This window comes from Pelophylax lessonae (assembly GCF_965119305.1).
Source record: "Pelophylax lessonae genome assembly, chromosome: 9".
Classification (NCBI taxonomy): Eukaryota; Metazoa; Chordata; class Amphibia; order Anura; family Ranidae; genus Pelophylax; species Pelophylax lessonae.
The window spans coordinates 126,382,290-126,406,338 of NC_138776.1; the positions used below are offsets into that span (position 1 = coordinate 126,382,290).

Sequence of the window (24,049 nt, forward strand, 5' to 3'; positions counted from 1 at the left end):
TGTTTAGAGAACAAAAAACCCCATACACTCAGAAGCAGAAGGGCGGGTGCTGCGTCTATCGATGAACTTCAGAGAAAAGGATTTTACGGTAAGTACAAAAATCCAGTTTTCTCTATGTTCATCAACAGATGCAGCTCCATATCTTCTTTAGACCATTGGGATGTCCCAAAGCAGTATTTTCATGAAGGGTGGGAAGACAACTCAAAGAAGAACGTAACTCCCCAAAGGCTAAAACGTAGCCAACCATGTAATATGGAGCTCAACCAGGAACAACTGGAGCTCACCTAGAAAAAGCATACACCCTCAAAGAGAACAAATAGATTCACTTTAAACAGCAGCCTGCAAAACCTTGCGGCCAAAAGAGGTATCCGAAGATGCTAACACATCAACTTTGTAGAATTTTGTGAACGTATGCACAGACGACCAAGTTGCCGCCTTGCATACTTGCATCACTGACGCCTGATGGTGAAAAGCCCAAGAGGCACTCTGCGCTCTAGTAGAATGTGCCTTGACTGGGAAAGGAGGAACCTGACCCTTCAGCGAATAAGCCTGAAAAATCATCTGCCTGATCCACCTGGAAATGGTCGCAGCAGACGCAGCCAATCCCTTACGAGGTTCCTCAGCAAGGACATAAAGAGCATCTGATCAGAGGCGGCTCTAGGCTTTGTGAGGCCTTAGGCAAAATTTAGACATGAGGTCCCACTGAATCCCTTTGCAGAGGTTAAGGAGAGAGAGAGAAGACCCCTCACATCAGAGTACTCACTGGGAGGCAGGAGAGACAAGGGAGGGACTGAATAAATAGATGGATGGATGGATCAGGCTTTACATAACTTTTATTGCCATTAGACAGAGGACCAATAGCCCCCTATGTGGTAGCATATAGGTGATAGGTACTCTTGATTAGAGAGAGCCTGGTGGACAGGAGAGGGAGGGTGCAGCCAGGTGGAGGGGGAATGCAGCCAGGTGGACAGGAGAGGGGGGTGCAGCCAAGAGGGGGAGGACAGAGCCAGGTGAACAGGAGAGGGGGGGTGCAGCCAGGTGGGGGCTGGACAGTGCAAGGTGGGCAAGAGAGTGGGGTGCAGCCAGGTGGGGGGGGACAGAGCCAGGTGGACAGGAGAGGGAGGGTGCAGCCAGGTGGGGGGGGGGAATGCAGCCAGGTGGAAAAGAGAGGGGGGTTGCAGCCAGGTGGACAGGAGATGGGGTGCAGCCAGGTGGTGGGGGAGGACAGAGCCAGGTGGACAGGAGAGGGTGGGGGGTTGCAGCTACAGAAGGTGGAGGGGGGTGCAGCCAGGTGGAGGGGGGATGCAGCCAGGTGGACAGGAGAGGGGGGTGCAGCCAGGTGGGGGGAGGACAGAGCCAGGTGAACAGGAGAGGGGGGTGGGTGCAGCCAGGTGGGGGCTGGACAGAGCAAGGTGGGCAAGAGAGGGGAATGCAACCAGGTGGAGGGGGGAGATGTAGCCAGGTGGACAGGAGAGGGGAGAGGGTACAGCCAGGTGGGGGGGAGGATAGAGCCAGGTGGACAGGAGAGGGTGGGGTACAGCCAGGTGGGGGGGGGAGGACAGACCAGGTGTACAGGAGAGGGAGGATGCACCCAGGTGGAGGGGGAATGCGGCCAGGTGGACAGGAGATGGGGTGCAGCCAGGTGGACAGGAGAGGGCTGAGCCAGGTGGACAGGAGAGGGGGGGTTGCAGCTACAGAAGGTGGAGGAGTGTGTAGCCAGGGGGGGGGACAGAGCCAGGTGGACAGGAGAGGGGGGAGGGTACAGCCAGGTGGGGGGGGGTTGGAAGGACAGAGCCAGGTGGACAGGAGGGAGGGTGCAGCCAAGTGGAGGGGGGATGCAGTCAGGTGGGGGGGCAGAGCCAGGTGGAAAGGAGAGGGAGGGTGCAGCCAGGTGGAGGGGGTTGCAGCCAGGTGGACAGGAGATGGGGTGCAGCCAGGTGGACAGGAGATGGGGGGTTGCAGCTACAGAAGGTGGAGGAGTGTGCAGCCAGGTGGGGGGGGGAGGACAGAGCCAGGTGGACAGGAGAGGGGGGAAGGGTGCAGCCAGCCAGGTGGAGGGGGATGCAGCCAGGTGGGGGGTGGTAGAGCCAGGTGGACAGGAGGGGGGGAGGACAGAGCCAGGTGGACAGGAGAGGGGAGAGGGTACAGCCAGGTGGGGGGGGGAGGATAGAGCCAGGTGGACAGGAGAGGGTGGGGTGCAGCCAGGTGGGGGGGGGGAGGACAGAGCCAGGTGGACAGGAGAGGGAGGATGCACCCAGGTGGAGGGGGAATGCGGCCAGGTGGACAGGAGATGGGGTGCAGCCAGGTGGACAGGAGAGGGCAGAGCCAGGTGGACAGGAGAGGGGGGGGGGTTGCAGCTACAGAAGGTGGAGGAGTGTGTAGCCAGGTGGGGGGGGGAGGACAGAGCCAGGTGGACAGGAGAGGGGGGAGGGTACAGCCAGGTGGGGGGGGGGTTGGAAGGACAGAGCCAGGTGGACAGGAGGGAGGGTGCAGCCAGGTGGAGGGGGGATGCAGTCAGGTGGGGGGGGGGCAGAGCCAGGTGGAAAGGAGAGGGAGGGTGCAGCCAGGTGGAGGGAGTTGCAGCCAGGTGGACAGGAGATGGGGTGCAGCCAGGTGGACAGGAGATGGGGGTTTGCAGCTACAGAAGGTGGAGGAGTGTGCAGCCAGGTGGGGGGGGGGAGGACAGAGCCAGGTGGACAGGAGAGGGGGGAAGGGTGCAGCCAGCCAGGTGGAGGGGGGTGCAGCCAGGTGGGGGGTGGTAGAGCCAGGTGGACAGGAGGGGGGGGAGGACAGAGCCAGGTGGACAGGAGAGGGGGGGAAAGAGCCAGGTGGACAGGAGAGGGGGAAAGAGCCAGGTGGAAAGGAGAGGGAGGGTGCAGCCAGGTGGAGGGGGAATGCAGCCAGGTGGACAGGAGATGGGGTGCAGCCAGGTGGACAGGAGATGGGGGGTTGCAGCTACAGAAGGTGGAGGAGTGTGCGGCCAGGTGGGGGGGGACAGAGCCAGGTGGACAGGAGAGGGGGGGGAGGGTGCAGCCAGCCAGGTGGAGGGGGGATGCAGCCAGGTGGGGGGTGGTAGAGCCAGGTGGACAGGAGAGGGGGAGGACAGAGCCAGGTGGACAGGAGATGGGGGGTGCAGCCAGGTGGGGGGGGGTGGACACAGGGCCGGTGCAGGAGAGAGAGGGGAGAGGAGAGAGACTGGTAAGTCACAGTACTCACTCACTTGGAATGGTACCGGGTGCTGGATGTTATTGAAGCTGGAGGTGGAGAGGACAGAACAGAGGGGAATTGATCCTCTCCACCTAGGACAGTTACCCTTCCCAAACCATCACCTGAGCACAGTGACAGAGCAGAGAAGAGAGGAGGAGGGGAGGTGAATGGGATTTCTGAGTCCCTTACCTTACATAGCAGGTGGAAGACAGAGGATGCAGCATGTCCGAGCAGAGGGCAGAAGCTGTCCAACTTTTCATTTAACAGGCAGATGATTGGTTGCTAGGACCGCCCATACTAACAAATCACAAGCTTTTTTACTTGAAAAGTTTGACAGCTCCCGCCTTCTGCTCGGACATTCTCTCTTCTACACTCCTCACCGCTGCATGCAGCCAGCAGGATGCCAGCGCGATGCTCCGGGACCCCACGCTGTGCTGATTTCAGGGAGATCCTTGCTGCCACGCTCTTTAACTAGGCAAATTAGGCGGCTGCGAGACCCCTGTGAGTGCGAGGCCTTAGGTAACCGCCTAATTAGCCTAATTAGAGAGCCGCCTCTGCATCTGATTTTCTAAGACTCAGTAGCCGCCAGGTCTGATTGCCCAAACCACATCCAAAGAATGCAAGGTAATTTCCTTGGGATGCTTGGGCTTGGGACAGAGTGAAGGCAGTACAATGTTTTCATTCAAATGAAAATCAGAAACCACCTTAGGGAGAAGAGATTGATTTGGTCGAAGTACTACTTTATCTCTGTGGACCACCAGGTAAGGTCAGGGCCGTCTTTACTGCAGGGCAAAAGGGGCAGCTGCCCTGGGCCCTGTCATTGTTGGGGGGCCCAAAAGCATTTGCCACTTTAGCCCGTGCTGCCTGCAAATTGGGAGTCCCGCCATGATAACACTACAGAGTCACAGTGCACTGTACATCGGCGTATTCCCTAGCCGTCGGGGTGGGGGCGGGGCCAGGAGCTCCACTACTGCTCTGACCCTGTCTGCCCCATGTAGCCGCAATGCATTGCTCGGACGGAGCTGAGAGAGAAGAACGCTGGTAGCACCGCCTCCAGACCTCTGCGAGTTCTGCCCCCAGACCTTTGAAAGCCCAGCCTCCAGACCTCTGACAGCTCCAATCCCGGAGGGCCCCCGCACCTGGACTGCTGAGGGCCCCGCTCCCAGATCCCTGATGGCCCCGCACCTGGACCGCTGAGGGCCCCGCACCTGGAACTCTGAAAGCACCGCTCCTGGACCTATGAGAGCGGGTGGTGAGCCTCGCTGGCTTGGTAGGTCCTTTTCCCCATGGAGTGTAATCCTAACCCTGACCAACAGTAGTATAGCTGATAAAAAATTTGCGCTGAGCATGGAAAAATGCAAATAAATAAATGAATAAAATTGTGAAAACTGTTAACTATTTGTACAGTGACTAAAACTAGCTAAATAACTGATATCAAGTATGAATGTGAAACAGCAAAATAAAAGTCCCAAATAATTAATGACAAAACTGGTGAAATGTGATGATATTGAATGAATAACGGTGCCCAAGTCTCTTCTTCCCCCCCGGTGCATAAGTCACCTAAGCATGCAGTTATGCCCACCAGATGCCGGTAAGGGTCCTTTCACACGGGGCTCCGTATGTCTGTTTTCATCCCATTTTTTTGCGGATGAAAAACGGACATAATGCATGTCAATGGGATTGCGGATGTCAGCGGATGACCATCTGCTGACATCCAATTTGTGTACTTTCCAATCAGAACCCTATTTTTCTTCCGTTTAAAAAAACGGAATGGATGCAAAAACGGATGTCAGCGGTGTCATCCGCTGACATCCGCAATCCCATTGACATACATTATCTCAGTTTATCATCTGCAAACGGATGGGATGATAAATGGAAATACGTACCGGATGACACAAGTGTCATCCGTGTCTGTGAAAAAAAAAAAAAGTGCCGGAGCGGATCAAAAAACAGTCCACTCCGTGTGAAAGGACCCTTAGTAAAGTGCCAAATGGACATTCACCAAATATCACATATGGATCAGCAGGACGATTCCCACAAGGGATCCGAACAGCAAGGAGACTCCGGATAGAAGGCGCAGCTCCAAAAACTGCCAACACACTCCAGAAACACTCCAGGCACCAGTCCGATGTATTACCATATAAAACGTAAAAGCAGCTCCATAGTGCGATATGCCTTAAACCACTTTGTTATATAAAAGAAAATGCACTCACATTCAGTGAGAAGATTAATCACTAAAAAAAAAAAACTTGGGGCACCGTTATTCATTCAATATCATCACATTTCACCAGTTTTGTCACAAATTATTTGGGACTTTTATTTTGCTGTTTCACATTCATACTTGATATCAGTTATTTAGCTAGTTTTATTCACTGTACAAATAGTTTACAGTTATCACAATTTTATTGATTTATTTATTTGCATTTTTTCACGCTCAGCGCAGCTTTTTTTATCTGCTACAATTTTTGGTGTTATCTCACTATAAGCTGCAGCTTGCCTTTATACTAGCGCGGTTATAAATTTGTTATAGTATAGCTGATAGGTAACATTTTAAAATGGTTTCTTAGTTGATCACCCCTTGTACTAGATCCGCAGTCTCTGGTTATTCCCTGTACTAGATCCGCAGTCTCTGGTTTTCTCCTGTACTAGATCCGCAGTCTCTGATTATCTCCTGTACTAGATCCGCAGTCTCTGGTTATCTCCTGTACTAGATCCGCAGTCTCTGGTTATCTCCTGTACTATATCCGCAGTCTCTGGCCACCCCCTTTACTAAATTAGCAGTCTCTAGGTATCCCCTGTAGTATGTCTGTAGTCTCTGACCATCTCCTGTAATACATCTATCAGTGAGCAGTAATGATGTGCAGTATCATTTAGCAAACCAGTCAGTAAGTGATAATAATATACTGTACCTCTGGCAACCAATTGCAATTGCTGCTTGATCTGCTGCAGTAAACTGATTTTGAGTCTTCCTGCTATTTGTTATATGTCTAAGAGCGGTTGGGGGGCCCAAGAAAATGTTTGCCCAGGGTCCAATGAATATTAAAGACGGCCCTGGGTAAGGTAAACAGCAGGACAATGCCGCCAATTCAGACACTCTGCGGGCAGAAGTGATAGCCACCAAAAAGGCAACCTTCTGAGACAATGAAAGCAAAGGAATCTCCCAAATGTTCTCAAAAGGAGGCTTTTGAAGAACAGATAATACCAGATTTAGATCCACGAAGGTAGTGGGGACCACCTCGGAGGAGCCATATGGTGAACTCCCTGAATAAAGGTACGAATCAAAGCATGCGTAGCTAACGGGTGTTGAAAATATATAGCCAAGGCCGACACTTGGCCTTTGATAGTGCCCAAAGCCAACTGCTCTTCAACCCCTTTCTGCAGAAAGGCCAAAACCATAGCAACCGAAAACAAGCGAGGGTGCACTTTCAGGGGTCCGCACCATGAAATGTACGATTTCCACATACAATGATATATCTTCCTGGGGGTTGACTTCCTAGCCATCAATAGCATAGGAATCACAGAGTCAGAAAGACCTCTATCCCTCAACAGCTTGCTTTCAACAGCCATGCCGTTAAAGCCAGCGACTGTAAAGCAGGATGGGAGATTGGACCTTGAGACAGCAGATCTTCCCTGAGAGGAAGTCTCCAAGGAGCATCAGCATCTGTGGCATCGGCCAGAGGATCTCGAGATCTGGCTACCAACCTCTGCACCTTCTTGTTGAGATGAGAAGCAAACAGATCAACCTCGGTTGTCCTCAACCGGACACACAGGAGATGAAACACCTCCGGGTGTAGGGACCACTCCACTTGATCCAACACCTGATGATTCAGGTAATCCGCTTGCCAGTTCTCCACACCTGGTATGTGCACAGCAGAGAGGGCTGGGACAAACTGTTCCGCCAAGGCCAAAATTTCGGCCACCTCCCTGGCTGCCAAGACACTCTTGGTGCCCCCCTGGTGATTGATGTAAGCCACAGCCGTGGCATTGTCTGATTGAATCCGAACTGGACAATCTTGCAGACAAGTCGTCCAGTGGCTCAGACAAAGCTTTATTGCTCTGAGCTCCAAAACATTTATCCCTGGTATGTGATAATAAAGAATTGGAAGTTTTATGGAGTTGTTGGCTGTCCTCTTGCTTGACATTTCAATCTTATGGCATTGGAGAGATTGCCGCAGCCTGTGCACCTGTTAGTGTACCTGTGAAGTTTCAGCTCTGTAGCATGTCCAGAACCAGAAAAAAAAAATTTTGTTTGTATTAGAATTAATATAGAACAGGGATATGGCTCCGCTATTTTCACACCTTGCCGGTTTTGTAGCAAGCGTTTTTTTGGGCATTTTTTTTGGGTCTTTGTAGGCAGGCATAACATCAGAACTTATGTGTAGGGGTATATATACACACACACATGTATGTATATATACACATACACATATATAGGTGTGAAAGTAGCAGAACACTATGCTTGCGCTAATGAAATAATTAACACCCATATGGCTTCTCTGCTATAACACCTATATGTGTGTATGTGTATAAATACATACATGTGTGTGTGTATATATACCCCTACACAGAAGTTCTGATGTTATGGGGGGCGTATTCACTAATGATTGGCCTCTGGACCCCCTAGTCACTCCAATCACATTCCTAGCATTCTCCTGCCCCCTCAATTGGCTTTTACTGATGGTTCTGGTCCAATCATGGGCTTTTAAAGCCCATTTCCTGTCCCACTGCATTTTGGTCGGTTCTGGTTGCCGAATTCCAAACTTTTTCAGCAAAAAGTTCTAAATTCGGCCGAACCTCGAACAGTCAATGTTTGGGTCGAACCGATGGTGGACCCGAACCATTCGATCATCCCTAATGTTTAAAAAATAATTTTGGCCATGAAGATTACCCACTTTACCTCCGGAAGATTTACCCTCTTCATGACCAGGTCATTTTTTGCGATACAGCACTGCGTTACTTTAATTGACAATGGTTGTTGTGCAACGCTGTATGCTGTGGTGCCATTTGATCACCTCTGCATTTTTTATCTGCGCTATAAACAAGAAAAAAGGCAGACAATTTAAAAAAAAAAAAAAATCAATTCATCAATTTAGACCAATATGTATTCTGCTACATATTTTTGTTAAAAAAAAAAAATACCAATAAGCTTATATTGATTTTGCGCAAAAGTAATAGCGAATACAAACTATGGGATACATTTATGGAATTTTTATTTATTTATTTATTTTTTACTAGTAATGGTGGTAATCAGCGACTTATAGCGAGACTGCGATATTGCCATGGACAAATCAGACACTGACACTTTTGACACTTTTTGGGGACCAGTGACACTAATACAGTGATCAGTGCTAAAAAAAAAAAAGCACTGTCACTGTACTAAGGATACTGGCTGGGAAGGGGTGAACATCAGGAAGAAAGGGTTATATAATAAAAATGCTGCGCAAAAATATATACAATCAAACAAATGTGTGATCTCAGAGCAATTTCTAAATAAATAAGTAAATAAAAAACTTTCAATGTATGTGTTCATAAAAAAATATATAGACTCTAAATATATGTTAAACCGGTACATCCAACCATTAAAAAAATATATATAATTTACATGAGGTGCCCAATGTGAAAAGACACAAATATATAAACGTACAAAAAAAAACAATAATGTGATTCAGATCAAAAAAATGCCAGTGGATAATAACCTCAATAAAGTGCCAACAGTACTAAATAAAACTATCACTATGTACAATGTCCATATTTTGCAAAAGTAAAGTCACTAATGTTAAATATGTGCTAAGTCCATATTTTGCAAAATAATCCTTTAAAACTAGTGCAAAAAATGAATAGAGGTAATTTCTTCCAAAAAGTGCCACTAGTGCTGAGTAGTGTAGATGATGAAGCCAGTGCTTCCCAGGTGAAAAGGTAGCAGAGTATCACATCAAACTGTGCACCCCCTTGTGAGTGGGCGCTCACCTTATAACATGGGACTATGGGATTAAGCTATAGTCGAATAGCGCTTAGTGGGATCCGTCTAAAATGTAAGCTCTAACGAGCAGGGCCCTCTGTTTCCTCCTGTATTGAATTGTATTGTAACTGTATTGTCTTCCCTGACATTGTAAAGTGCTGCGCAAACTGTTGGCGCTATATAAATCCTGTATTATAATAATAATAATCCGTCAAGTACTCCCAGGTCAGGATCCTTCATAACAGCAGCTCTTTCCATCAGCCATCAACCATGTAACATGAAAAGGTAAAGACTCGAGATAGTGCTGACATCCTTTTAAATATTTTATTAAAGAAATAAGTATGTTCACTCGCATTTAAAGGTGCTCAAGTGCACCACTTTGTAGCAGGTTTAAAAACGTCCCATTCGGGAATCAATCGTGTTGGTGTGCTGAGAAGGCGCTGCCCGACTTGCTAGGTGGCTGCCGACAGCCTCACTGAACCTCAGCCTAGCGTTCCGTCCGTCCTTGCCCCTTCCCTACGCGTGACGACACAGGAAACCACGTGTCTTCATCACATTCATCACATTCCCCCACTGGCATTATTTTGATCGGAATCACATTATTGGTTTTTGTACGTTTATATATTTGTGTCTTTTCACATTGGGCACTTCATATAAATTATATATATTTTTTTAATGGTTGGATGTACCCGTTTAACATATATTTAGAGTCTATATATTTTTTTATGAACACATACATTGGAAGTTTTTTTTATTTACCTATTTATTTATTTAGGAGTTGCTCTGAGATCACACATTTGTTTGATTGTATATATTGTTTACACAGCATTTTTATTATATATCTTTTACACTGTGTGAGATAGTGGAGTGCTTGCAGCAATAATATTATTATTTGGTTGCTCCTGGGACCTTTTAACCGGTTGCCGACCGCCGCACGACTATATACTGCGGCGGTCAGCCCCGGCCAGGCAGAGTGACGTATCGGTACGTCACTCGCCTGTCACTGACTTGCGAGCCTATCGCGGACGGGCGCGCGCCCGCCGAGGCGCGCGCCCGCCGCGGCTCATTCACAGACAAGTCAGTGCGTGTGACCGGCGGACTCGATGTCCGCCAGTCACACTGTGATCGCTCCTGTGAAGGGAGAAAGACAGAGCAGCTTGTGTAAACAAGCCGCCTGTCAGTTCTCCCTGTGTAAAAGTGAAGATCTGTCCGTTCTACTATGTAGAACGGTTGATCTTTGCTTTTACACCAATAGGAATGTCCCTACACAGTTAGAATCACGCCCCTAGGACACACTTAACCCCTCCCTGTCCAATAAAGTTAACCCCTTCCCTGCCAGTGTCATTTTTGCAGTAACAGTGCATATGTATAGCACTGATTACTGCAGTAATGTCACTGGTACCCCCAAAAGTGTCAAAAATGTCAGTCAAGGGTCCGATCTGTCCGCCGCAATGTCGCAGTACCGAAAAAAAAATCGCAGATCGCCGCCATTACGCGTTCAAAAAAAAACACCAAAAATGACAAAAATCTTTCCCTTTGTTAGTAAACGCGATAACTTTTGCACAAACCAATCAAAATACGCTTTTTGCGATTTTTTTTACCAAACATAGGTAGCATAAAACAAATTGGCCGAAAAATGTTAAAAAATTTTGATTTTTACTTTTTTTTTTGGGCAATTTCATATAAAAAAATGTGAAAAATATTGTTATTTTTGCAAAATTTACACTCTTTTTTTGTTTATAGCGCGTGATCAAAAAATCGCACAGGTGATCAAATACCACCAAAAGAAAGCTCTGTTTGTGGGAAAAAAAGGACGTCAAATTCGTTTAGGTACAGCGTCGCACGACCGCGCAATTGTCCGTTAAAGTCACGCAGTAAAAAATCGCAAAAAAAACCCTGGTCCTTTAGCAGCCAAATCCTCCGGGGCTTAAGTGGTTAATTACAAGGGGCAAAGGGTTAAATGTGTGCCTAGCCAGTGCCTGTGTACTGTGTGGTAGGTGATTTTACTAGGGTAAGGCATTGATCCATGTTCCTGCTTTTCCTTCCCTACTGATAGAACGGCAATCTGCCTTGTTTACATAGGCAGATCATCGTTCTGTCTCTCTGCCTAAAAAACGGCGGGTGGCGGTGGACATCAAGTCCGCGGTACCCGCAGATCAGCTCCCTCTGTGTATAATCACAGCAGAAGTGGTTCTCTGGGGGCACGCATTTGTGCCTAACACCTGGAAGTGCAGGATCACATACAGTGCATTGCAAAAGTATTCGGCCCCCTTGAACTTTTCAACCTTTTGCTACATTTCAGGCTTCAAACATAAAGATATAAAACTGTAATTTTTTGTGAAGAATCAACAACAAGTGGGACACAATCATGAAGTGGAACGAAATTTATTGGATATTTCAAACTTTTTTAACAAATAAAAAACTTAAAAATTAGGCGTGCAAAATTATTCAGCCCCCTTAAGTTAATACTTTGTAGCGCCACCTTTTGCTGCGATTACAGCTGTAAGTCGCTTGGGGTATGTCTCTATCAGTTTTGCACATCGAGAGACTGAAATTTTTGCCCATTCCTCCTTGCAAAACAGCTCGAGCTCAGTGAGGTTGGATGGAGAGCGTTTGTGAACAGCAGTTTTCAGTTCTTTCCACAGATTCTCGATTGGATTCAGGTCTGGACTTTGACTTGGCCATTCTAACACCTGGATATGTTTATTTGTGAACCATTCCATTGTAGTGTAGCGGGGTTAAACATGCCTAAAGACACTGTTTGATATGTGGGAAGGAACTAGGCTCCCTCTAGTGGTAGCTGCATGGAATTTCCCGGGCTGTGACTTCCTTTTCACAAGATGAAGAAACTACATCTCCCAGGCTGCTTTGCAAGATCCAGGAACTAGGCTCCCTCTAGTGGTAGCTGCATGGAATTTCCCGGGCTGTGACTTCCTTTTCACAAGATGAAGAAACTACATCTCCCAGGCTGCTTTGCAAGATCCAGGGTGCACGGCTGCACCGCACGGCACTATGGGGGAGGTTATTTAAAGGAAGAGAGAAGCGCGCGAAGGGGGGGGGGCCTTTCTGCGCTGGACTCTGAGGAACCAGCGAGCAAGAGTGAAGGACTGACACTGGATATTGGGCCAGAGCCTTTTAGCCTGGAGGGACGACGTGGAACCGTCCCATCTCAAGCACGAGGCACATTCCTGGAGGTCATACTGCTGTTTGCCGAGACCGGAAGTCATCCGCCAGAAGGACCCCGCGCGGCTGGCATATAGCCAAAGGACTGAGACCGCAGTGGAAGCGCGCGAAGGAGAAACTTCTGTTGGTGAGAGGGCACATGCCCAATAACTGACTTTATCTGCTGAAGAGACAGTTTTATCTACAGATAGCGGTAGCGCAGCAGGAGGTGATAAAACCCCGGGGTTTATCACCATACTCTCTCAGGAGACTCATAGACAAACAATAAGGTCTGTAAAGGAGTCGCCAGAGGCTTATCTCTCTCGCAGAAGTTATTGCTCAGTTACGCAGACACCCTGCGGTGACAACTAACAGCTCGTTGTTTTTTCTCTCTTGATCTTTATTCCTAATCTGGATTACAAATGAGCTCTATTCAATAACCTTGCTAGCGAAGATCAACAAGAAAGAAGAGAACTCTGGGGGAGGGACTCAGATAGGCCCACCTACCTGGTACTGTGTCTAGCCTTAATGCAGGAGGAGTGTGGGGGTATTCTTTTACCTTTTTAAAGCTGTTTTAAATAACCTTTTATGGACTTGTATTGTATTGTATTGTATCTCCCCTATTCAATTTGATACATAGTAAACTAAGTTTGGTTAATTACAATCTTGTGCGTTGTTCCATTGTGTCACCCAGAAGGACTACTATTCAAGAAGGTAACAAGGTATTGTTGCATAGTGAAGTATTGTATTCCAACCTGTGTATCTATTTGATAGTCCAGTCCTATTCTGGGTCAGTTGTGCCTGAGGAGGGATCGAGCCAATTTGATTGGGTTGTTAGGCAGGGTGTAGACCCAATAATATAATCAGCAGCTCCTGCGGGGGTGGTGCTACACGTGGGGGCTCGTCCGGGATTTCTACAGTCCTGCAATACAACCCTCTCAGCCATAGAATCCCCTCCCACGCAGAAATGGATCCTGTCGCTGCTGCTGAGTGGTGCAAGGAAGAGAATGTCATAGTGGAAAATGGCCTGGTGGTTGAAATCAAGGGAGAAGCCTGGACTGAAGAAAAGCTCCTCCCTGTTTTGAGGGCACTATCCACAGACAGGAAATTTTGGGTGATTGACATGAAAACTGACACCACTGTCCCACACACGTATGCACTGTGTGAGTGGAGGAAGGGGGTCCCTGATTATTTCAACGGAAACAGTGTAAAAACTACTGACCAAACAGAACTTTTCCTGATACATCCAGGAGTTCCTATTGCGGGTCCCTCATCCACCACCCCTGGGGTATCCAGCCAAGAAAAAGGTGTCCAAGAAGGGCATCCTGAGTCATCACCTTTGTCGACTTTTAGCTCAGAACTGTGTGCTGTTCTTGGGGAGATTGTGGCAAAATGTAGTAGGGACTCCTCGAGCTATTTGATGACTGGATATAGGAAGCTCCGGACATTCTCTGGGAAACAGCCTGTGCCTTCAGCAGAAGATGGGTTCGGAGAGTGGTTAGATACCGCCACTCAGGCTTTGGAGGAATGGGAGGTACCAGAACAGCACAAGAAGCAGAGAATCACAGAGAGTTTAAGGGGACCTGCATTAGAGGCTGTACGTAATCTAAAGCTTAGCAAGAAGAACTGCACTGCACAGGATTATTTGGACATTCTGCAAGATGTGTTTGGTCGGACGGAGAACGCGGCTGAACTTCTCTACCAGTTGGACCACTGTTATCAAGAAGAGGAGGAGAAGTGGCAACTGTTCTTACCAGCTAAATACAGAGAGGGAGTTCTGGCCGCTCTTCATGATAATCATGGCCATCTGGGGCCCGAAAGAACCTTTCAGCTTGTCAGGGACAGGTTCTACTGGCCTTGTATGAGGGCCGAAGTTGAAGGATACTGTCATTCTTGTGTCCGGTGTATACAGAGGAAGACTCTGCCACGTCAAGCAGCCCCAATGGGCCATCTACAAAGTCAGGGACCCATGGAGCTGGTGTGCATTGATTTCCTTTGCTTAGAGCCTGATCTGAGTGGCCAGGGGAATGTCCTTGTGGTAACAGACCATTTTACCAGATATGCTCAAGCATTCCCAACAAGGGATCAGAAGGCCTCAACGGTAGCCAAAGTTCTTGTAGAGAAGTTCTTTGTACATTATGGGTTACCACAACGCCTCCATTCTGATCAGGGAAGGGACTTTGAAAGCAGACTGATCAAGAGACTGTTAGATATGTTAGGCATTCAAAAGACTAGAACCACTCCCTACCATCCACAGGGGGATGCCCAGCCTGAACGATTTAACAGGACTCTTTTGGATATGTTGGGGACTTTGAGCTCAGAGAAGAAACAGCATTGGGGCAAGCACGTAGCTGCCATTGTGCATGCCTACAACAGCACTGTCAGTGATGCTACTGGATATTCCCCTTATCGGCTGATGTTTGGAAGGGAGGCTCGGTTGCCAGTGGATTTGGCCTTTGGCATTTCGCCTGATCATACCTCTTCAGCATCGCATAGAGGATATGTGGACCGACTGCGGAAGAGTCTGAAAGCGGCCTATGACAAGGCTCAGGCCACATCTGATCAACGTGGACTGCGGAATAAAAAAAATTTCGACCTAAAAGTTCGGATCCATGACCTGCAACCAGGGGACAGGGTTTTGTTGAGAAACTTGGGTGTCCCGGGAAAACACAAGTTGGCAGACCGCTGGAAGTCCCAACCTTATGTTATCTGCAAGCAACTGCCAAACCTTCCTGTGTACCAAATTCGGCCTGAAGGAAGTGTGGGTCCATTGAAGGCTTGGCATCGGAACCATTTGCTGCCTCTCTCTGAAGCGGTTCGTATGCCCCCTGTGGAAGACTTGTCAGAGGCCCCTTCGACTTCTCGCCGGTCCAGACCAGTTACCAGATCTCAGACGACGCTCCCAGATGAGGGAGAGGGAAGTTCTCCATCTGAAGATTTGGAAGATGAAGAGGAGGTACCCGACTGGTTGTGGTCATCTCAGTTGCCAGAACCCACACCTGCCTCCCTGTCTTCATCTGACTTGGCTGATAGAGGAGCCCTTCGGGCAGAAGCCCCTGAATTCATACCCTTTCATATGCTTCCAGAAGAAGCAGCTGAGGATGAAGATCCTGAGGAGGAGGTTGCACCCTTCTCTGAAGAAGAACTGACCTCTCTTGAACCATCAGGTTCCTCTGTGTTGGAACATGAGGAGGGGGACATTGAAGAATCCTCAGAAGTGCCTGATCCTAGCACCTCTGAGAGCATGCCTCCACGGGAACAGAGGGAAAGGAGAGTCATTCACCCACCTAAGAGACTGACCTATGATCAATTGGGTGAATGTTCGGAAGAAGCTGTTTTTACCTCCAAAAGATCTCCTGACCAGCCTAGTTCCTCCACTGTAGATTTGGTGGGGGACAACCCTAGCTCACCCCCAGGCACAACTGTACAAGCCACCCAAGTTTTGGGGGGTCTGTGAGAGATCATGAGAACAAAGTATTGAAGTAGAAAACGTTTGCATTTAAGTTTGTACATAAGGATATTGGGTTTGGCCATTATAATAAGCACAGTTTTTGATGTTCACAATTTGGTTTACTTTGTGAGTTAATGTTTGCGCACATTTTGTTGCTCTGACCTCACTATGTGTTTTTTTCTCTTTCTCACCTTTTGATGTTTTTTTTTCAACACAAACTTTAAGATGTAAGTGTTTAAGAAATTGCAAAGGCACATGTGCTTTTTAAAGGAGCACTATATAAAAGCACTAGAAATCAGCACTATATTAACACTGTAGAAATCACTTATTTGTTTATTAATTGCACTTTATCGTTTTACTGTTGCACTGCTATTAGAATACAAAATTGGATGTATTCAGATTGACTTATTTCAGCAAAATGTTAATGTTTTTGTTGTATAATGCCAACCTATGCACTAGGGTACATACTGTTGACCTCTTTGGGGACCAAAGTTTCTCAAGTGGGGGGAGTGTGTAGCGGGGTTAAACATGCCTAAAGACACTGTTTGATATGTGGGAAGGAACTAGGCTCCCTCTAGTGGTAGCTGCATGGAATTTCCCGGGCTGTGACTTCCTTTTCACAAGATGAAGAAACTACATCTCCCAGGCTGCTTTGCAAGATCCAGGGTGCACGGCTGCACCGCACGGCACTATGGGGGAGGTTATTTAAAGGAAGAGAGAAGCGCGCGAAGGGGGGGGGGCCTTTCTGCGCTGGACTCTGAGGAACCAGCGAGCAAGAGTGAAGGACTGACACTGGATATTGGGCCAGAGCCTTTTAGCCTGGAGGGACGACGTGGAACCGTCCCATCTCAAGCACGAGGCACATTCCTGGAGGTCATACTGCTGTTTGCCGAGACCGGAAGTCATCCGCCAGAAGGACCCCGCGCGGCTGGCATATAGCCAAAGGACTGAGACCGCAGTGGAAGCGCGCGAAGGAGAAACTTCTGTTGGTGAGAGGGCACATGCCCAATAACTGACTTTATCTGCTGAAGAGACAGTTTTATCTACAGATAGCGGTAGCGCAGCAGGAGGTGATAAAACCCCGGGGTTTATCACCATACTCTCTCAGGAGACTCATAGACAAACAATAAGGTCTGTAAAGGAGTCGCCAGAGGCTTATCTCTCTCGCAGAAGTTATTGCTCAGTTACGCAGACACCCTGCGGTGACAACTAACAGCTCGTTGTTTTTTCTCTCTTGATCTTTATTCCTAATCTGGATTACAAATGAGCTCTATTCAATAACCTTGCTAGCGAAGATCAACAAGAAAGAAGAGAACTCTGGGGGAGGGACTCAGATAGGCCCACCTACCTGGTACTGTGTCTAGCCTTAATGCAGGAGGAGTGTGGGGGTATTCTTTTACCTTTTTAAAGCTGTTTTAAATAACCTTTTATGGACTTGTATTGTATTGTATTGTATCTCCCCTATTCAATTTGATACATAGTAAACTAAGTTTGGTTAATTACAATCTTGTGCGTTGTTCCATTGTGTCACCCAGAAGGACTACTATTCAAGAAGGTAACAAGGTATTGTTGCATAGTGAAGTATTGTATTCCAACCTGTGTATCTATTTGATAGTCCAGTCCTATTCTGGGTCAGTTGTGCCTGAGGAGGGATCGAGCCAATTTGATTGGGTTGTTAGGCAGGGTGTAGACCCAATAATATAATCAGCAGCTCCTGCGGGGGTGGTGCTACAGTAGATTTTGCTTTATGTTTTGGATCATTGTCTTGTTGGAAGACAAATCTCCGTCCCAGTCTCAGGTCTTTTGCAGACTCCATCAGGTTTTCTTACAGAATGGTCATGTATTTGGCTCCATCCATCTTGCTATCAATTTTAACCATCTTCCCTGTCCCTGCTGAAGAAAAGCAGGCCCAAACCATGATGCTGCCACCACCATGTTTGACAGTGGGGATGGTGTGTTCAGGGTGATGAGCTGTGTTGTTTTTACGCCAAACATAATGCTTTGCATTGTTGCCAAAAAGTTCAATTTTGGTTTCATCTGACCAGAACACCTTCTTCCACGTGTTTGGTGTGTCTCCCAGGTGGCTTGTGGCAAACTGTAAACGACACTTTTTATGGATATCTTTTCTTTAAGAAATGGCTTTCTTCTTGCCACTCTTCCATAAAGGCCAGATTTGTGCAGTATACGACTGATTGTTGTCCTACGGACAGAGTCTCCCACCTCAGCTGTAGATCTCTGCAGTTCATCCAGAGTGATCATGGGCTTCTTGGCTGCATCTCTGATCAGTCTTCTTCTTGTATGAGCTGAAAGTTTAGAGGGACGGCCAGGTCTTCGTAGATTTTCAGTGGTCTGATACTCCTTCCATTTCAATATTATCGCTTGCACAGTGCTCCTTGGGATGTTTAAAGCTTGGGAAATCTTTTTGTATCCAAATCCGGCTTTAAACTTCTCCACAACAGTATCTCGGACCTGCCTGGTGTGTTCCTTGTTCTTCATGATGCTCTCTGCGTTTTAAATGGACCTTTGAGATTATTACAGTGCAGGGGCATTTATACGGAGACTTGATTACACACAGGTGGATTCTATTTATCATCATTAGTCATTTAGGTCAACATTGGATCATTCAGAGATCCTCACTGAATTTCTGGAGAGAGTTTGCTGCACTGAAAGTAAAGGGGCTGAATAATTTTGCACGCCCAATTTTTCAGTTTTTTATTTGTTAAAGTTTGAAATATCCAATAAATTTGTGTCCCACTTGTGGTTGATTCTTCACAAAAAATTACAGTTTTATATCTTTATGTTTGAAGCCTGAAATGTGGCAAAAGGTCGCAAAATTCAAGGGGGCCGAATACTTTCTCAAGGCACTGTACTAGGTACATGATCCTGCGCAGCAGAGCCGCTTTGCTGCCGTATATGTAAGTTATATGAAAATATATTTTCTGTAAGCAGGCATACTAGAGAATAAAATTGTGGTAGTTACAATTTGGTATGTTACATGATACTAATGTAAGGGTCTAGGAAATTTCAGTAAAAAATACACTAAAGTTACTTTTAGGGCACACAAATGCAATAATTTACTCAATTTAGAAAACTTAAATAGAAAAGATGAAGTTGTGCTGGGTAGAAAAGATGAGGTTGTGCTCAGTACATAGATACCCAACATGTCAAATCTTATAATTGTGTGTGTCTGTGAAATGGTGTCCAATATACACCCTCCTGGTGTAAAATCCCCCCCGCTGTCAGGTCAGCAGGTATGACATACAGACCTGGCAGTATGACGGATAAATGTACTAGCTGATTTAGATACACTAGCAAATTTAAGTCAAACTCAGGCTCACACTTTATAGACAGTTAGAACAAACAGTTTTTTTCCTTTTGGGATAAAGGTTTTACAAGCATAAATAAATAGATGAAAGCTAATAATTGTAAGCACCCCTGCCATTTTTTAATGGCTTGTCACATCTCTGTAAACTGATAGTCTGCATGAGAGCTTGCTCTTTTGAAAAAACAACAGACTTACTGGGTGGATTACCAGATGAAAATAGAAGAAAGAATGCGTAAAAAAAACCTAATGTAGCCATCATATCCAAGAATTAGTAAGCTGCAATATAATACATTTTTGCTTTGAGGTTTAATACTGCTTTAAGGGGCTGTTGAAAAGTGAATTCTTACATTGTTGATCAGTAGGAAGACTATCCTCCTCGCAGATAGCTAAAAAGATCATTAATGCCAGTGATTACTGAGAGACAGATATTCTTCATTGCTCCACCCCTAGCAAACTCAAGAAAAGCCCTAGGGTTCCACAGAACACTGGTTTAGAAAGGACACACAAGAGATTTATAATCCTGGAGCATGTCTTTAATTAATGATACATTACTCTTTTTAATGCATGGTTTTCTTTATGTCTAACTTTTCAGTGACAACTTAGAGAAATCCTTGATGGATCGTCTACAGAAGCTTCAATGCCATTTTACTTGGAACCTGCTTGGAGAAGATGTAGACATTGATAATGTGGAAGAAAGGCTAAATGACCAGATTGTGTTTTTGCCAGATGCACACAAATACAGAATGTGTAACCTCCTGGCTTACCTAAAGCATCTTAAAGGAGACCATGAGGAAGCCATGCTCCAGCTCCAAAAAGCTGAGGCACAGATCCAAGAGTCCAGCATATCAGAAGATGAAGATGTTAGGAGAACTGTCATGTATGCTAACTTTGCCTGGGTTTTTTACCACCAGAACCAGTTAAACAAGAGTTCCACCTATGCTGAAAAGGTGGAGACCATTTTAAAGCAATATGAGTCTCCGCCAAAGAAAAACACTCTTCTGTTAGATATATATGGTGAACAAGGTTGGACTTACTTATCCTTTATAGGAAAATACTATCAACGGGCTGCTGAGTGCTTCGAAAAAGCTCTAGAACTTTACCCAGAAGATCCAGAATTGAATTCAGGTTATGCCATGGCTGTGTATAGAATGGAAAGTGTCAGCTTAACCCATTACACAGAAAACAGATCTGTTGCACTCTTGGAACGAGCTGTCAAACTAAATCCCAGAGATACAGTGGTGAAGGTTCTCCTTGCACTGAAATATGTAGATATGAAGAACTATGATCAAGGATCTGTGTTAATAGAAAAAGCTCTACAAGAACAACCAGAATCCCCATATGTTCTTCGAAATGTAGCAACATTTTACAGAAAAAATAGACAGACAGATCAAGCAATTGCAATATTGAAGAAAGTACTCAGTTTAACTCCTACCTCCAGCTCTGTTCATTATCAACTTGCCAAGTGTTATAAATTTTTGATGAGGAACACCTATTACAATAAGCAGAAAAACGCTGAAGCCATTGAAAATGCAATATTTCACTCGGAAAAGGCTGTCGAGCTAAACTGGTCATTTGTGGGAGCTCACATTTTATTGGCCAGTGTATACATGATAGCTAATGAACACCAAAAAGCAAAAGAAGAATTTGACAAAACTCTGACCATGAATAATATCAGCCCTGAACAGAAACAAGAACTCCATTTATATTGGGCAAAATATTTAAAAAAATCTAGAAGACCTGAGTCTGAAGCAATAAGGCATTTTAAGGAAGCCATAGAGATACAAAGTCCATCATGGTTTAGAGAAATTGCCATAAAAGAACTGGAAAGCCTTGCTGAAACCATGATTGTCCGAAATTCAATGGATGCCACTGGACATGATTTGCTTGGGTACATCCAACAACAAAGAGGACAGGGCATTGCAGCAATGAAGTACTACAACAAAGGAGTAAGGTATGTTAATCAATTCTGGACCGGAAGGATTTGCTCCCTTAATGACCAGGCCGTTTTTTGCGATTCGGCACTGCATTACTTTAACAAAAAATTTCACGGTCATGCAAAGCTGTACTATAATAAACTTTATGTCCTTTTTTTCCCCACAAATAGAGCTTTCTTTTGGTGGTATTTGATCACCTGTGTGATTTTTATTTTTTGCGTTATAAACAAAAAGATAGTGGCAATTCTTAAAAAAAAAAAAAAAAAAAAAAACTATTTTTCACATTCTGCTATATAACATTTCCAAAAAAAAAATTTAGAAATCAAAATTTTTCATCCTTTAATGCCAATTTGTATTCTGCTACATCTTTTTGGTAAAAAAAAAAAAAAAAAAAAAAATCGCAATAAGCGTATTTTGATTGGTTTGCGCAAAAATTATCGGGTCCACAATCTAGGGGAAAGATTTATATCATTTTTATTTATTTATTTTATTATTTTTAACTAGTAATGGCGGCAATCTGCGATTTTTAGCGGGACTGTGACTTTGCAGCGGACAGATCAGACGCCTAACTGACATTTTTAACACTTTTGGGCAGACCAGTGACATTACTACAGTAATCAGTGCTAAAATATGCACTGTTACTGTAATAATGACATTGGCAGGGAAGGGGTTAACCTAGTGGGTGATCAAGGGGTTAAATGTAAGCCTAGGGGAGTGATTACTAACTGTGGGGGAGTTGGGCTTTTGAAATGACCATAGAGACCTGTGAACCTGTGATCATATAGATGGTTCACAGGTGTTCTGTGACCATTTCAGAGAGAACGGTCAGCTGCCCGTTCTTCCCTCTCAGCAGGGGGCGATCATGGGTGGCCGGAGGCAATCACGGCTGCCGGCCCCATGCATCGGCATCCCCGTTCAGCCAGAGGCGCGCACTCACCCCCCCCCCCCCCCAGCACCAGGCGCGTGACAGACATACCCCATATGTCGGTTCACGCAGGAGGGGCTGCCTGCTGCAGTATATCTATGGCGGGTGGTCCGTAACTGGTTAAGGAAGCGATAGAGATACAAAGTTCATCATGGTTTAGAGAAACTGCCATAAAAGAACTAGAAAGCCTTGCTGAAACCATGATTGTCCAAAATTCAATGGATGCCACTGGAAATGCTGTGCTTGGGCGCATGCACCAACAAAGAGAACAGGGCATTGCGGCAATGAATTACTACAACAAAGCCCTTCTACTGGAGCCAGACAACCAGGAATACTTAGAAGATTGTTCTGCATTGCAAGCCACATTATCATGATTAGTGTTGAGCGAACACGGACTGTATTATTCGTGTTCGTACCGAATAATTGGATTTTTTGTACCCGAACACGGACACGGACACTTTACTGTATGTTCGGGTAAAAATCCGTGTTCGGTCGTTTTATTTCCGGGTTTTGCATGCTTTGGCGCTCTTTTCATGGCGGGCTTTCAACAGCCAATCAACAATCGTTTAACTGGTGTGCCTTAAGCCATCCCAGCCATGCCTGCAAATGTCTCAGTAGCTGTGATTGGCCGTCTGAAGCATGTGACCAAGTCTTTATAAGTTCGAGGCAGCCGCAGCGGCGTCATTATGCTGCTTAGATTCAGGGACAGAGCACACATCAACGTGCTGGCTGCTGATTAGGGAAAGATAGGCAGGAAAAAACCATTTGTGTCCGGATAGAATTGAGGGACAGGTCGGAGTGTTTAGGCAGGGCGAGTTGTAGGCATTTTAGGGATAGAGTCTGCTGAATTATATAGGGTCAGTGTCTTCTACAAACTACAATCGATATTGCTGTGTGGGGGGTGGGGTGAATCTGCACTCAATCCTGATCTACGATCTCTTCTCAATCCTGTTAGGGACAGAGTCTGCTGAATTTTAGGGAAACTGTGTTCTACAAACTACAATCGATATTGCTGTGTGGGGGGTGGGGTGAATCTGCACTCAATCCTGATCTACGATCTCTTCTCAATCCTGTTAGGGACAGAGTCTGCTGAATCTTAGGGAAACTGTGTTCTACAAACTACAATCGATATTGCTGTGTGGGGGGTGGGGTGAATCTGCACTCAATCCTGATCTACGATCTCTTCTCAATCCTGTTAGGGACAGAGTCTGCTGAATTTTAGGGAAACTGTGTTCTACAAACTACAATCGATATTGCTGTGTGGTGTGGGATTGGAGATAGGCAGGTGTCAGTGATCCACATCCATTTTTCTGTGTGTGAGCTGCAGTGAACACAATCTTTTTGGGCTGCAGTGAACACAATCTTTTTGGGCTGCAGTGAACACAATCTTTTTGGGCTGCAGTGAACACAATCTTTTTGGGCTGCAGTGAACACAATCTTTTTGGGCTGCAGTGAACACAATCTTTTTGGGGTGCAGTGAACAAAATCTTTTTGGGGTGCAGTGAACACAATCCTTTTTGGTGTGCAGTGAACACAATCTTTGTGGGGTGCAGTGAACAAAATCCTTTGTGGGGTGCAGTGAACACAATCTTTTTGGGGTGCAGTGAACAAAATCCTTTTTGGGGTGCAGTGAACAACATCCTTTTTGGGGTGCAGTGAACACAATCTTTTTGGGGTGCAGTGAACAAAATCCTTTGTGGGGTGCAGTGAACACAATCTTTTTGGGGTGCAGTGAACACAATCTTTTTGGGGTGGAGTGAACAACATCCTTTTTGGGGTGCAGTGAACAAAATCCTTTTTGGGGTGCAGTGAACAAAATCATTTTTGGGGTGCAGTGAACACAATCTTTTTGGGGTGCAGTGAACACAATCTTTGTGGGGTGCAGTGAACACAATCTTTTTGGGGTGGAGTGAACAACATCCTTTTTGGGGTGCAGTGAACAACATCCTTTTTGGGGTGCAGTGAACACAATCTTTTTGGGGTGCAGTGAACACAATCTTTGTGGGGTACAGTGAACAGAATCTTTGTGGGGTGCAGTGAACACAATCTTTGGGGGGTACAGTGAACACAATCTTTGTGAGGTGCA

General features: G+C 46.1%; 1 protein-coding gene across 1 annotated transcript in view; it reads left to right on the forward strand.

The window, feature by feature from the left end:
* Window positions 1-24,049, forward strand: part of LOC309564269 (uncharacterized protein) — a gene marked incomplete at its 3' end in the record, with an annotated part of 105,503 nt that overhangs the window by 52,232 nt on the left and 29,222 nt on the right. Inside the window, exon 3 of the mRNA XM_082268892.1 lies at window positions 19,697-21,055. Coding sequence (XP_082125018.1) covers window positions 19,697-21,055 — 1,359 coding nt within the window. The remainder of the gene's footprint in view (window positions 1-19,696; window positions 21,056-24,049) is intronic.